Raw genomic sequence first — 16,589 nt, forward strand, 5'->3', positions numbered from 1 at the left:
GAAGTATGGAACTGCCTCCATTGACTGTGAGTACCATAATGAAAAATGCAGTTGGAATAAAACAGTCACTGCAACATGCTGTTGATAGTAAGTGTGATGCAAGTGAGTTATAGCAGAAGTAAACTTTTAAAAAAGTGGAGAAACTGTCATTGTGGGTGGACGTAAATCAAAAAAACATTCCATTGACTCAAGCTGTTATTACTGATAAGGCAAAGTTAATTTTTAAAGATCTTAAGAAAAAAGAGGGTGTAATGAGACATTTTTAGGTAGCAAGGGGTGCTTCATGCAATTTAAATCTCAAGTGTCGCTATATGAAATTAAGCAGCAAGTGCAGATGCTGAGGCAGCTGCAGAGTTTCAAGCCATTGTAGAGGAGGGTAATTATCCTCCTGATCTCATTTTTAATGTTGAGACCTAGCTTCATTGGAATTAATAATGTCACAAACCTTCATTGTCCATGAACTGCAGTCTGCCCCTAGTTTCAAGGTTGTAAAAGACAGACTAACACTGGGTGAAAATGTCTCTGGCACTTTAAAATTAAAACTAGTGTTGGTGTACCATTGACAGACACTACATGCTCTCAAGGGCCTAAACAAAGCCATGTTGCCAGTTTACTGGAAGTGGAATAGGAGGGTTGGGTGACAAGAAATCTCCTTGGATTGGTACACAAACTATTTTTGTCCTAGTGTGCTCTGTTTGTGTCAAGAGAATGAGTTACCAGCCAAGGCTCTTCTTTTCTTGGACAATGCCCTTGGCCATCCTGCAAACCTTGCTAAAGTCTGAACATCTCTGGATGTCAATGCTGTTTATATGCCACCAAACACCACTTCAGTTTTGCAACCAATTGACCATGGGGTAATAGCAACCTTTAAAGCCTATTACTTCTGTCAAACCTTCATGGAAATGGTGAGAGTTTTGGACAGGTCAGACAAAACCATTAAAGATTATTGGCACTCATTCGACATTTTGAAGGGAATTAAGTTTGCAGACAGTGTAAAACTAGCCGAACTGAACCTGAAAATGTTTCAGTGGATCAGCCTGGATGATTTTGAGATGTGCAATTGATTGATTTTCAGAGCAGCTCAATTAGGAGGTAAAAATTTATCGATCTCAGAGCCGATTTAGAAAATAAGAGTACATAGGACTTGCAGATGAAGCTAGTGCTGCATGTATAGCTCTAAAAGTTACAAAGTATAAGCCTGATATAAAGTATCTGTCATCAGTGGTGCAGCAACTCTTTTTTATTTATAATATGAGAGGTTTATCATTTTATATTAAATTTGTTCTGTAAGTTAAAAGTTACATTTTTGTTATGAAGGATTTTATTTTAATACCTTTATTAAAGCATCTTTGATAGGTGCCTCCGTAGCCAGGTGGGCAGGAACAGCAGTGCGTTGCCCATGCTTCTTGATTAGACCGGGGTTCGAGCCTGTGGCCACCAAATACGGAGGATGCGGAAAGGTCAGGGAATGACCACTGCATATCCCTGGAGCAATATGGCCTTTAGTTGCTAATGCTCCTAAAAACCAAATAACAAACAAAGCATATTTGATATGACTTTTATTTTAATCTTTTTTTGGTTATGATTTTGCCAAGTAAAAAGTGTATGAGAAAAGTAACACTATAGTAGAATGTCGATTATTTGAACTAATTGAGACCAAGGTTGGTTCAGTTAATCAAATATTTCGGATAATCAAACATGCACGAGAATACCCAGTTTATACGAAACAAAGTGTAATTAGGCCTACAATTAAATTATTGTATGCAAGCTATTTTGAAATATGAAGTATTATAAAAATTAATTGATTTAGGAAATGGTTTGTAAATAACAAAAACGTTTTGAAGAAACAATATATATTATACTTATTTTGAACTTACTTAATTGGTTTTACATAGTTTCAACTATAAACCACACTTTTTTTTTTTTTAATATATATAAACAGAAATAAATAAACACAAGTAAATTGCACACAAATAAGAGAATAATGAATCTTTGGAAGGTTTATTTTTTAAAATATATAATCTTGAATTTTTCTTTCAACCATGCGAGATTGCCTTTTTTTTTTTGTGGCGAGTCTCTCATTCTCTTTAATAGCAGTATCTCAGTAGAACTGCATTCAGCCTGTTACTCACACCATGCCATTACAATTTCTAGCACAGTGAAGGTCTCCACGTGAGTAGTCCTTCAAACACATTAAGCAGGAGTAATATTTCAGCATAACGACCAGTGCACTAAAAGTAGATACTGTAATTTTTTGTGGAGGAAGGCAACAGTGGTTCGGATAATTTACATTCTACTGTACTTTGCAAAATTCTTAGTGACACACAAGGGTAGTTTTTTTAAAAGATTTAGCCAATTTTGGCACACACCCTTAAAAAAGGTTTGCCACCCCTATTCTAGAGCTTAAAATATAATATTATATTACTTATGTCAATTTTGAGAGGGGTCTGGAATGTAATTCATTGACTTGCATTATATAATGTTCATTTTACCCCATTTTTTTGCGGAAATTCCTTCAGACAGAACCCCGTCGTAAACGGAGGGTTACCTGTATGTGTGTGTGTGTATGTCCCTGATGAAATACCTGATCATGTATCAATAATTATTTCTGCTGATATTGATCATGCATATTTGCATTACCTATATTCGACCATTTTCTAAATATGTTCTAACCGTATCTGATGATAGCTATAACATTTTTATTTGCATTATATTATTATTTTGATGTACTAATTTTCATTTACAGTTCCCCCACTTTATATTGGCTTGGTAATTCAGCCCATAATTTTTCCTAATTTATCATAACCTCTAGGATTTTAACATTCTTTCACCTTTCATAAATCTACTATGCTTCTTTTTCTACTTTCCTCACCCTGCTAGTTGCTGGCCCTTTGTATAACTATCACATCCATTTATGCAATTTATTAATACAACTTTTTAATACCACTTATATATACACACACATACTGTGTGTATATATATATATATATATATATATATTAAAGGGCCTCAAATATAAATATGGCCAGGGGCCTCTTTCATCCATAATCTGACCCTGGTTGTATAATTTATAAGTTCTTATTGTTATAGTTACATACCTGGTTATCATTGATTTCAAGGTTCTTGCACATCTGTTGCTGCTTTGTTGCCGACCGTGCTAGCTGGGTCGGTAAAGTGCCTGCTTGGCAACCCAAAGGTCGCAGGTTCGAATCCCGCCTCGGGCTTGGATCAAAGTACTGCAAAAACCTTGGGAGGTGCATTATGGCCACAGAAGCCGATGCGCCAACAACTACCAAAAAAAAAAAAAAAGCTGCTTTGTTCTTTTGAACTAATTTTTATTCTGAGATGGCTATCCAATGTAATATTGTATTAGCAGTTCATTTGGTAAATAGATCCCCTTGTGTTCAATGGTTTTGTTAAAATTGCTTTAGAAGAATGCTCTAATGTTAGCATAAGATGCCAAAAAACATCACATGTTGATGTGTGGGAGCATCTATGGTTGCAATCTCCTGATGGTTGATTTGTTGTGGTCTCTTTTTTGGATTCTGGAATTTTTTTTTTTTAACCATTTTTCTGTTGGTTTTACCAATAGAGAGTTACTAATAGGCTTGGTTGGTTGGACTATCTAGCAGCTGGCTTGAACTCAGTTTTAAAGCTGTACCCTCAAATTGTAAGATTAGATCTTGCCACAATGTCCATCATTACCTCAAAAGAGATCAGTCATAATGCATGATAGCAGAGATGGTGGGGGGGGGGTTCCTGGAACTTTGCTCTCGAGACTAAACATGGGTTCCACTTCAAGCCTCCAATAATCCAAAGTGGTGATATTTCACTGTTTGAGGAGTCATCTACCATCTAGTATTGCCTGGTAACACAGAGGAGCGGCATCCCTCCGTGTGGTGTGGGCACCACACCTCGACCCCTGCTTATGTTGGTTTGCACATGGGTGGTCACCTCCAGTCTGCTAGGTGCCATATTTTAGGACTTGCATATGGGGCTTATACCAAGGATTACTAACAGTACAACAATTGTGAAGGTGCAAGCAGAGGATTTGGCTGTCGCAGATTGACTGGACTTTTCCAAAATTAGGTCCATTTGACTTGAGTGTCACCCAAATATCAGTTCCATCAGCATTTTAGACTTTCAAGTAGCATGCATAGCTTGGCATGTCTGAGAGAATGTCTGCAACAGCCTCAAGGACAAACTAATCTAATGGTTTATGGAGTTAGAAATGAGAGTTGTTGATTTCAATCTTTTAAATGAGCTGTTGGGATTGAAAAGTTTAGAAACTGGTGAAATGCTTTTGGTTATTCTCCCCCTGATTTCAAAGCATGAAAATGTCATCTACGTGGCAGACTTAGATGATTGGTTTGAGATTTGATTATTGAAGAGCTTGATTGTTAACTTTGACATGAAAAGATCTGCATGGATGGCTGATAGTTGTCATTTTAAGGCCTGCTTTCTGCAGGAAACAATTCACAACAGTTAACAACCAACCCTCATTTCTTGATGCCCTTCTCATCACCGAGAGGATCACAGGGTCCAACTATTGGCTCAGAATGGTTGTTAAGGAGCACATGAAGGGATTGTTCATGTATTTTGTGGTGGGGCAGAATTTGTAGTTTTGCCTCTGTGGCACTCACTTCTTAAGTTATATGACCTCAAACTTTTTTGATATTATTTTTATTCAGGTAGACAACCAATAAATGCAACATAAAGATAATAAATGAAATAATAAACATCAGTTAGAACTTCAACGTTAATGAAGTACATAAATACCTGTACCATTCTATGCAATTAAAAACATCCTGTAATGTGCAGTGCTATTCACAGAAATTGTCTGAAGTAACATCTATCAGTTTGATTGCATACTTTAACATGCAGCAGGGGAGAGAGGGAGATAGAATATATGGATGCAGCTAAAATTGTTCTGAGAGGTGATGCACAATTGGGCAACATTTTAAAACACCCCTGAACATGTTTCAAAATGCTGTCCCTGGTCAACTTCTGAACACCAGCTGTTTCATACACCCTGATGAAAAAACATCACATTTAAATTAGATGAATGCTAGCAGAACCCATTGCAAAAATTTCGCAATTGGTAGCAGAGTTCTTCTCTAGTTGTCCTAAAGAAATGTAGTCTGTGTTTTGTTGGACCCGCAACATTGCTACATACAATTGGCCGTGACTAAATACAGGGTTAGTAAGCGAAATTCCTATAAAACGTTTGCCCTTTACTTATATTTATAGCCAGCCAAATAGGAAACTGCCGTCTTTTAAATGAGAATGGCAAAGTCGAATCAGATGGAGTCAAATCTAGATGTGGTAAGGGTGCCTACCTTAGTGCATTTGGTAAAATTTTGCAGTTGGTAGCACAGTTTTTATTGCCTGATATTTTCCCAAAAATATTTGGACAAATTCATTGTCATCTGTATAAAATACTACTGAAAAGGGGAGAATATTAAAAAGTACACTAAAATCTCGCCTTTCACTTTAAAAACTCTGTCAAACTTTTATTATTAGTGTTTCGTTTATTTCATTTTCTTGCAGATGCTTCTACTGTACAGTACCTCTTCAGTATCCAGCAAATATCAGCCATGATGTTGACATTTCAACCTCCTCCTGGTACCTCATCTCCATGCGTTTAATGTCCTCTTTAAACCTCTCACCCTGTTCTTCACTTACACTTCCAAATGTGAAAGTGTAAAAATGTACTGTGACAATCATGTTGCGGCCCAACTTCTTGAAGTTTGCCAACATATTTCAATTCTGGTCTGGTAGTTCGGATTTTTATTGTTCTCTAAAAAATTCTCAACCACATACCTGAAACTAATGCATACCTGAATTTCTCTTTTAAATTTTGTTCCCTGATTAGTATGCGAATTTAAAGTTTTCTCTAGCTGTTCTAAAGAAATGTAGTGTGTTTTGTCATAAACAAGTAAGCCATTATGTTGTAAGCCGGTACACGTCAAATCCTTTGTCATTTCTTGTATCTGAGGAAACTTATACATTTTCGTTGATTTCACCATTTCAGACCGATCCTGAATACATTTGCAGAAACACAAAAAAAGCATGTATCTTCTTTGCCGCAAGGTACATTCAACACGACCAATCATAGTAGCATGGCAGCAGGCACATCTTCCTGACTGACATAATTCTAAATCCTTAAATTATTACTCACCTTAAAAAAACAAACTCGAAGTTGATAACGATAAAATGACTTCTAAACGTTTTAAACATATTAAACGTAATGAATGGCAATGAGTGTATGAGCTCGCGTGCGCAATGTGGAGACATAGTTAGCGAGCAGTGCAATGGAATCCTAATGATTAGTTCTTTCTTTTAAGATAGGCAATTTCACAGTATGTAGCAGTTTTATTATTTATTATTATTTTTTTCCTAAACAAAGGACAGGACTGTGCGAATGTGCAAATTGTTAATCATTTAAATAGTTAAAGTGAAAATTGTTAATCAGAAAAAAATGCCTTATCAACTTAGACAACTGTTTGTTTAACAGTTAACATCTTCCATCTATGAAACGAATGTTTAACTATTCTCATTTGTACTACAAAACTGGCCCATTCCTTAAAATAAAGCTATTCAGAATTTTTAAATTTTAACAACTTTGTGCACACCCAGGAAAAAATAGCTTCAATTTAATGACAACTTCCAGACCGATCAGTTAAGCCTATTGTTCACAATGACTGTTGAAAGAAAATGCCTTTCATATTAAATATATAGATGATGGCTCAATGATTGGTCTTCCATGGTTTACCTGAACTGCTGTTAATAAAATGGTATCATCCAAGTTTGAAGTCATATAACTTGGTAACAATTCTCTGACCCGACAGTTGCTTTATAGGCTCATATCAGAAATATCTATCACATGTTATTCGCAAATTTGAGATTGGTGACTTCTTTTGTCTACTTGGCTAAATATATACAAAGTTTTACTTGAGTAGTTTTGGAAGTAATTGTTTGTCCAGAGTTAAGCAAAATTGGTAAAATAGAACATAGTATATATGTGATTGTGTTAGTTTGAATTTTTTGCACTTTTAAGTTTTATGAATTTGGAAAAGGAATGACTAATAGTTTCATGCTTATTTATTTTTTATGTATATAGGGTTCAACCAACATTATTAATAAACATTTTGATTTTTTTTTGCAAATGTACACTGAAAGGACAGAGTTTATGGGATACCTGGTTCCTGGGCAACATGATGCTGTCATCCCTCTTGCTAGTGGACGAACCCACTGCTTGGCAGGTATATAGGTTCACTGCATTCACGTATATGGTAATTCAATGTCAGTATGGATAAATGTCTATTGCAGAGGTGGTACAGAATTGCACTATTCCTGTTTGACGTTATCAAGAGTGTATCGGGAATACGCCATTTCCGGAATAACATCTCATCATGGACAGCGCTGTGGCCAGAGAAAAGTGGTGGATGAACATGGCTGTCAACAGTGGCACAAATCACAGCCGACTTCAACAAGAGAGGTGCCAGAAGCACCTGCACCAAGACCATCAGGGAATTATTAGCTGCAATAGCTAATAATTCCCTGATGAATTATTATGGGAGCTGCTAACCCACCAGAGTCCCATTGCTAACACCATGACACAGGACTCTATGCCTCAACTGAGCGAAAGGACATTGGCACTGGACCTTGGATAATTGGACATGGGTCTCCTGGTTATTTCGAGTGGACAGGAGGATGTGTATCTGCTGGAAACTGCACGAAGTTATGCACCCGTAATGTCAACAAGGAAGGTGGTTCAGGCAGGTGGATGTTGGTAATGGTCTGGATGTGTTCAACTGGCACACATTGGGACCTCTGGTACATCTAGATGCATCTCTAAACGGTCCAGGTTACATATCCATCCTTGCAGATCATCTGCATCCCTTCATGGTCATTATGCACCCACAGAGCAATGGACTCTTCCAGCAGGACAGTGCGCCTCTCAACAGAGCCGTGGTGACTAGAATGTGGAGGCGCCTCCGTAGCCAGGTGGGAAGGAGCAGCAGTGCGTAGCACACGCTTCTTGATTAGACCGGGGTTCGAGCCCGTCACCACCAAATACGGAGGATGCGGAAAGGTCAGGGAATGACCACCGTATATTCCCGGAGCAATATGGCCTTAGTTGCTAATGCTCCTAAAAACCAAACAACAACAACAACAACTAGAATGTGGTTTGAAAAGCATTCTGCAGATTTTACCACCATGGAATGGCCTCACCGGATCCGCATGAACCCTGTGGAGCATCATTGTGATGCTGTGGAAAGGTCTGTTTGAGCTTTGAATCCACCACCCAGGAATGTGAAGGAATTATGGACAGTGGTGTAGCAAGCATGGATGGAAATAACTGTGGAACATTTTCATGAACTAATGGACTCAATGCCTCACCATGTGAGGCGCCTCCGTAGCCAGGTGGGAAGGAGCAGCAGTGCGTAGCACACGCTTCTTGATTAGACCGGGGTTCGAGCCCGTCACCACCAAATACGGAGGATGCGGAAAGGTCAGGGAATGACCACCGCATATCCCGGAGCAATATGGCCTTAGTTGCTAATGCTCCTAAAAACCAAAATAACAAACAAACAACAAGCCTCACCATGTGACTGCCCTTTATCTGAGCAAAAGGTGGGCCTACCCGTTACTAGGTAGTATCCCATGATTTATGTCCACTCAGTGTATAAATAAACTATTTTTTAATTAAAGTTTTTCATTAAAAATAAATAACTATATTTAATAAGTATTTTTATTTACTGCAAGCAGAATTTTAAAAAAACAAAGTTTTTTAGAAATAAAAAAGCAATAGGTGGCATCATATGTATGTATGTTTGATGCAGCACTGCTGCTGGTTAATCAAAAAATGCCTCTAGAGTTTATTTTTTTCTTAAATATTTTTATTTGGAGCCTTATTCAATAAGCTCACTTACTGTAGTAAATGAAGCTATACCTGTACCAGGGTTTGAAGGTAAATTTTACAAAGCGGAATGCTTGTTAATAAAATATCTTATCTTTAATAATGAAATATGTACATGACAGTATTGACGTGTGTGATGATCCGGAATGGTGTTCTGCTACACTCTAATCAGTCCAGAGCCCTGTAGCTTACCCACTTTTATGCCGACCGGGCTAGCCGAGTGGGTAAAGTACCTGCCTGGCAACCCAAAGGTCGCGGGTTCGATTCCCACCTCGGGCTTGGATCAAAGTACTGCAAAAACCTTGGGAGGTGCAATATGGCCACAGAAGCCGATGCGCCAACAACTACCAAATCAAATCAATCTTACCCACTTTTATAATAATCTGCAACATGTTCTCATTGTCTGATATCATCTATAATAAATGTATAAAGATTTCTGTAAGAGGTTTTCTTACACTTAGATAGCAACAAGTGAGATGTGTTGTACCTGTGACAATACAAGCCCATCACAAAATTCTGTGCATTGCTTGTGATTATAGAAAAAGATATCTTGTGCGTTATAACCACCTGAATTCTGTCTAGCCCTTGCTTATTGACTTTCTAAGAGGTCACTTGTCAAAGCTGTGTACAACCAATATGCTTATCTGAGATGCACTAGTAGACAAACCAAATTGATCAAGTACACATCAGTGTTTCATTAGTATTTGATGCAGTGAGCATAATATTTATGAAAATCTAAAATAAGCAATAGGCAAGTGCAGGATTAAAATGTGTACGGGATTATTTCATTTTTATATTCTAAGCTCGAGAAAAAGATATATTTATCATGGTTTTATTTCTTCCATAAGAATAAAATAAATAAATAGATATCAATTTATTTGTTGTGCCAGATGATTACATAATTGACTGGAGACAACATACCCATTATAGCCTTAGGCATAATGGACATGTTGCAATCTGTGTAAACCTTTCCATAATGAAAGGTTTACGTATCTCATATTCAACTGTTTGTAACCTGATGTATCTAGTATTCATGTATCTTTGTAATTTGATGTAAACCCTTCCATAATGGAAGGGTTGATGTCAAATTTATTTACATCAAGAATCAAAACAGGTTTGAAGATAGGATGACATCAACAGTGTTCTTGCAATATTGGTGGTCTACAGAGAATGGGAATATATAAATATTGAGAGGTTGATATATTTCCATTTATATAAGTTTGAGTTGAGGGATAAGGAAAGAAAATATTGAGAGAAAAGATTTGATTGAATAGATGGATTAATGATGACTTTTGTCTAGTAGTATTCCTGGGGAAATGTGTGAGCTAACCTTATCCCAAATAGAAGGGGCCTGCCATGCCTTTGAGAAAAATTTGGAAAGTGCATATAAAGGTTTAATGTGAAACAACTTCTTGAGTGGAACCCAACTTAGTTATAATTATCAGTTTTTTAGACCACAACACAGCTGTCCACCATGCAAAAGTTGAATGGTTTGAGGAACATTCCCAAGACTTCCAACATCTGCCCTGCCTGGCTAATTCTGCTAATCTGAATCCAGTTGAGAATGTCTGGGATATGTTGGAAAGCACAGTTCAGCTTTATAGTTCTAACCAACCACACTATAGCAACTTACAAATATCCTGATGTAAAAATGGTCCAATCTGGATCTAGACTCCCTCTGACACTTAGTGAAATTCCATGCGGTGATGTGTATGGGCTGTACATAATTTGGATAAAAGGTGGACCTACTATATATAGAATAAAGGTTTATAATTTTTTGTCCAAAGAGTGTAAGTGTATGTACATTTGAGGTTCATTGCATGTTTTTTTAACTGTTTATCTTTATATTCAGTTTTCTGACACACTTGTTATAGAGAAATGAAATGACTGGTGATGGTGGTGTGAATTCACTGGATGTTTTTTTTTTCATTCCTACTGGCATGATATTTGGACAGTTAACACCAAATTCATAGCATAGTGTTGGTTTATAACAGCAGTGGTTAAATGAGCTTATTATCTCTACTTTGGATGCCTTTTGGAGGATCGAGACACAGGTTAGGTACATTTCACATGTGTTGCAAATCATTTTGTGTTACCATCATTGAATGGATGCAAGTAAAGAAGGTTGCACGTTTTGCTGTTGCCATGATGTTTAGCATGCAACAGCAAAGCATTTTCAAAAATAAAATAGAATCTCTAAATGTTACTTCTGTAAATGGAGGGTTCCTCTCCACCAAATAATTGAATCTATATAACATTCCACAGAGTAGCAAAGAACCACACATAAATTGAATAAAGTGAGCTTAGTAACTTAGTATATTATTTAAATACTGTATATTAAATTAATGGAAAGATGGAACTTTTTGGATCAAGACTGCAATAATGAAAATTTCTACCTTTGTACAATTTTCTACTTTTCTATATTTAGAAAGAGAGAGAGAAAAGAAAATTTTGGCATTTTAAGGTGTAGGGCTCCCTTTCCATGTGCCTAGATATAAATGGACTGATGTAATTGGGATTAGCATATAAAGACAAAGAATGGCAGCTATTCATTGATTCATCTTAAGTAAGTTTAAAGGCAGGTCTGTTACATAATGGAAATGCCAAGCTTTAAGTACCTCTAGCCCTTTCTGTTCGAATGAAAGAAACTTATGAAAACATATCCCAAAAATTGAACTCGCCCAAATATAAGGAACAGGGCCTATCTTAGGCCTAGGCATGTGCTTAGGACCCCATACTTTGAGGGGGACTCTTAAATGTCAATGGACACAGCCAAGATCAATGATATCCATATGCGTTGTGTATTATATTCTTAATTTTTACCCTTAGAGATACAGTATATACAAATATATTTGCTTTATATTTTTATATTGACTGTAATACTAATTTTGGATTATACTGTTCATTTTTTTAATTATTAAAGTAGGTTGTAGGCCCTCCAATGTTTTGTCTAGGGCCCAAATATAGGCCCTGATAAGGAACGTTTCTGGCAGTTGTTTTAAGGTCATTACACTTTTACTTGGATTGCAAGGTGGATTTATCAGGTATTGCTGTTTCCTTTGCTTATTATACAGATAAACAATGGAAGAGCTTCATGTTTTCAATGATTGGCCAGTGCAAGAAATGTTAGTTCCTGGTTAAATTAATGCCAAATATGTTCCATTTGGGCAATCTTGTTTGGGACTTCTTCCTCTGTAACATAAAGCTGGGCTCAATGAAAATTTTTAAGATGTTTTTTGACAAAGAAAATGATGGTTTTATTTAAAGAGATGTTATTCCGTCTTTAGAAAATTAACATTTTTATTTTATATCATACAAACTGGAAGAGCTTGCCCAATAAATGGTAAATAAAATTTCTTGAATGGAATTGAGCCCCACGGGCTGATGTCATGAAAATAATTCAGTTTTTTTATTTTTTATTATGGGTTATAAATTTGGTTATATTGCTAAAGCTATTGAATTGGAATTGAGAAAACGTAACACCATTAATTTGCTGTATCTCTTTATTGGTTCAAATGCTTCCTAATTCTAATTCCATTCAGTTTATATTTTATCAGAAATTAATATACTGTAGTTTATTAACTTTAATCCTACTTAAATATTCAAATATACAGTAAGACCCCCGTATCCGCGGGGGATACGTTCCAAGACCTACCGTGGATGGCTGAAACCGCGGATATAAGCGAACACCTGCTGACCCCATATATAACGTGATTTTCTTGTACATACATACGTGTAATAAAGTTTAATTGATAAATGAAACACACAGTTAAGACATTACCAACATTAAATACGGTAATAATAAAGTACAGCAGACTCGATTAGATTAACCAAGACACTTCAAATAAAAAAAAATAATAATAAATAAATCAACCAGAAATCATAAAATTCAAGTAATAACTAGAATAGGTGGTGCCCCCAAAACCTCTCTCAGGCTTCTTGATTCCATTCAGAAGAGGGCAGTTAGGTTAATTAATGATTCATCTCTAACAGAGTCTCTCCACTCGCGTTCTCATAGACGTACTGTTTCTGCTGCATGCCTCTTCTACAGATACTTCCATGGGCACTGTTCTTCTGAGCTGGCTTCTATAATTCCCGCTCTCTCTTTCAAAACAGTCTGAACACGTGCTGCCACCAGCCAACATCCATTTACTGTCCAACTTCAAACCCACAGAACCAGCTTTTCATCTTCCTCATTTATTCATTCAACTGCCGTTTTCTGGAACAATCTTCCTTCATACGTATTTCCTGAAAATTACAAGCTACAGAAGTTCAAGTCCAATGTCAACAAATATCTTCTTTCGTCTTCTCAACCTCCAACCCAAGCACGGTACTAAGTACTATAGGTTCTAATACCTCTCGTGTTTGGGGTTCACATAAAAAAAAAAAAAAAAAAAGTATAAATAGATCTTTTGCAAGTCGCAAATAAGCGACAAGAGCCGGCGTTATAGGTCGTCATTGGGAGATTAGTGTACTATTACCTTGCAACCCCCGCTGTCTTCACACCTACCGCTCAAAACAAAAAAAAAAAAAAAACAGACACCAAATGTTTAGTTTGATTTAGTGCGTCGCGTCGATTGTTGGGTTCCGTCGCACCGCAAAAGGAAAAATTGTTTATGTCAGGGATGTACGAAATTTTTTTTTTTTTGCTTAGAAATCGCGAAAACGATGGGCAAACGCAAGAGTTGTGCTTTAAAATTAAACAAAAACTTGAAATTATTCAAAAGTTTGATAACGGTGCATCCGTTAAATCTTGGTGACTAAACCATACGCGAAATTGTAAAAAATAAAGGGAAGCTATTCGATTTAAAATCGACATCGTAAAAAATAAAGGGAAGCACCGTACTGGACACGCGAGTGGTACGTGTTAAGTGTTTACGTTTTTTTTTTCGTGGTTAACCGCGGGTAACAGAATCAGCGGATACGGGGGCCACAACTGTATACAGTAAATCCCCGCTATTCGCGGGGGTTACGTTCCTGAGAAATGCCGCGAATACTGAGTTATGGCTCCCATAGTAATAAAGAGGTTCCGTTCCAAAGTACGAAATATATAAGAAAAACTAGTCTAAAATTTTGTCTACATATGTATTATATGTACCTTCATAATATGACTATGTACATAGTGAAATGCAAGCATATGGCATCGAAATGAAAATAAGAAACAATTTAATATTAAATGTAATATTTATTAGAAATTTCAAACAAATCTTTGAAACCAGCGCTTTTGCTAGCTAAAAAACTTATCCCGCCAGTGCTATCACCAGTTTCGCTAAAGTGTTGATAAAGGTGTTTTGCCTTTTCACGAATGATGAGTGAACTTAACGGAATTTTATTTTGAGTTCGGTCTTCTATCCACAGATTTAAAGCCTTTTCCATTTTTTCTAATTTAACATCACGAGTTACAGAGCAAATTTTTGAAGCAATTAGCGCGTTTTCACCGACACTACGGCGGATTTTTTCTTCCGATTTTTTGATTGATTGTACCGTTGACTCATTGATTTTATGTTTTGCCACTGAGGAGACACTTTCACCATTAGAAATTGTCTAATAACTCAATTTTATTCGCTAATGTCATCACCTTCTTTGATCTTTTCACATTTTCCTTGTTATTCGTAGCCATATTTTTGTATGGGTTAGAAAGAACTTGTCCACAAGAAAGTCACTTTCTTCCGCTAACAAACTCGAAAAAGACTGTTTTACACTGCAAAACGGTAGATTTATCACTTTTGTAAGCATATCAATTTATAAATTGATAAATTTATTCAATTTATAAGCATACAAATTAAAAGCAAACATCGAAACCTTCATGACAAGCGCATAACACATACTGAACAAGGATTAGCGAGAAACATCCACGCTCGCGATTTTGTCACCCCTCTCCCCCCACCCACTGAGAACTGTTTTGACCGGGAAAGATAATTTTAACCACGCCCACGTTTTTTTATGGCGGAAATAGTTCACGGCGCTTTAAAATTCAAATTTTTTTAGGTTTCATTTTATATTAAATCAGCGACCGCGAATAGCGGGGGTTTACTGTATATATTTTAAATGGAATGTCATATGAAATGTGATTTAGAATTTTGCGGTTATAATGTTAATGAGATAAATAATAAAAGCAGCCCATTATGCTTCTTTCAACAATAAATATTTGCTTTCCTAAAGTTCAGGTGTCAAGATATTGATAATGCTTATTTTAAATATTAATTATATAGTTTAACATTTTCTTCAGTTAATTTGAATGGAAGGAATATGAAGTTAGAAAATATTTTTTTAAGGAAAATAAAATTGAAATTAAGATAGTTCTCTCTACTTTCCTTTTTGTAAGTAATGATTTTTTTTTTCCCTCTTCCAGCATTATTTTGATGATGCTAACAAATAAGTTGGCATTATGGTACCTAGTCCTGTTGAAGGGCCACATATTTCATTTGTAGGAATGCAGGCAGCACAAATATCATCTGCTCCTTCGGGAGGAGGGACAATATCACTAAGCAGGTTGATTGACTTCATCCTACAACGGACGTATCATGAATTAACTGTGTTAGCAGAGCTGTAAGTATATGTGGGTTTGCATATTTATATTTGCATATTTATTCAAACACTTTTGGTTTGTAATTTTTAATTTTGCATACAGAGATTAATTGTACGCGCTCTCTCTCTCTCTCTCTCTCTCTCTCTCTGCCTAAGAATTTTTGAATATATTTTTGACTGCAATACAGTATATAGTTTGGCTTATTGGATTAACACTAAAATAAAAGAAAATCTAACAAGTTCTAGTATCTGTAGTTTTCAAGTCTGCATTGTTTTTGTTATCAGTTTTTGAAAGAGTTGTGATATACTGATGAACCTTATCAAAGGATGAAAATATTTTAATATAGTATTCAGGTGTTTTGTAAATTGCTAATCAGGACCTCAGACATATGACCCAAGGCTGCTTGCAGCCTGTTGATTAGTTTTGTGCAGCCCATAGTCCCTTTTAGATTAAAAGAGAGAAGAGGGAATAAAAAGCTATTTCATGATAACATGATAAGAGACTATAGCTATGATTGTTTTTCTTGTAAGAAGGTACTATTAACTGCACATCATGCGAAAAATTAATTATAGTAGCAAATTTAATTTTACACTATAGTCTCTACCTGTAAAAGTATTGCACAAAGTTCTTTCAGGGTATTAAAAATAATACAACACAGCCATCTACTTCAAAAAAGTGAAACACTTTTGAAGCCATCTACTTCAAAAAAGTGAAAAATAATGTAAGTACACTGTTAGATGGACAAATGATTTTTTTTCATTTTATTCAAAGGAAAAAAGCCATTTACCTTCATCACATGAAAAAGTAATCTGCTTTTTCTCCCTTTTATGTTTATCAAAAAGGGAAAGCTTTTGATTATGATTTTTTTAATTTAAATTACAAGAGTTTTTCAGTGATTTCTCTAAGATGTGCACTGATTATTGTATACCTATATCAAAGCATAACACCTTACATTAAATTTTCTTAATTTGGTGATTAGGCTAATATCCCTATTTCCATTTCAAAGTGCAGCATTTGCCACACATTTTCATTTTGTGATGAATGCATTTATTTGCTGATTACAGAGTTATCCCACATCATCTGAGAACACCTTAATAATTTTCATGAAAAACATCAGGAAGAAATTGTTCATCA

General features: G+C 36.0%; 1 protein-coding gene across 1 annotated transcript in view; it reads left to right on the plus strand.

Annotated features, from left to right (window-relative positions):
* MED14 (mediator complex subunit 14) overlaps positions 1-16,589 on the plus strand; it is a 306,818-nt gene that overhangs the window by 17,943 nt on the left and 272,286 nt on the right. Inside the window, exon 2 of the mRNA XM_090375928.1 lies at positions 15,279-15,475. Coding sequence (XP_090232054.1) covers positions 15,315-15,475 — 161 coding nt within the window. The 5' untranslated portion in view covers positions 15,279-15,314. The remainder of the gene's footprint in view (positions 1-15,278; positions 15,476-16,589) is intronic.

The sequence above is a fragment of the Mastigoproctus giganteus genome, chromosome 6 (assembly GCF_048544385.1).
Source record: "Mastigoproctus giganteus isolate SK-2022 chromosome 6, ASM4854438v1, whole genome shotgun sequence".
Lineage (NCBI taxonomy): Eukaryota > Metazoa > Arthropoda > Arachnida > Uropygi > Thelyphonidae > Mastigoproctus > Mastigoproctus giganteus.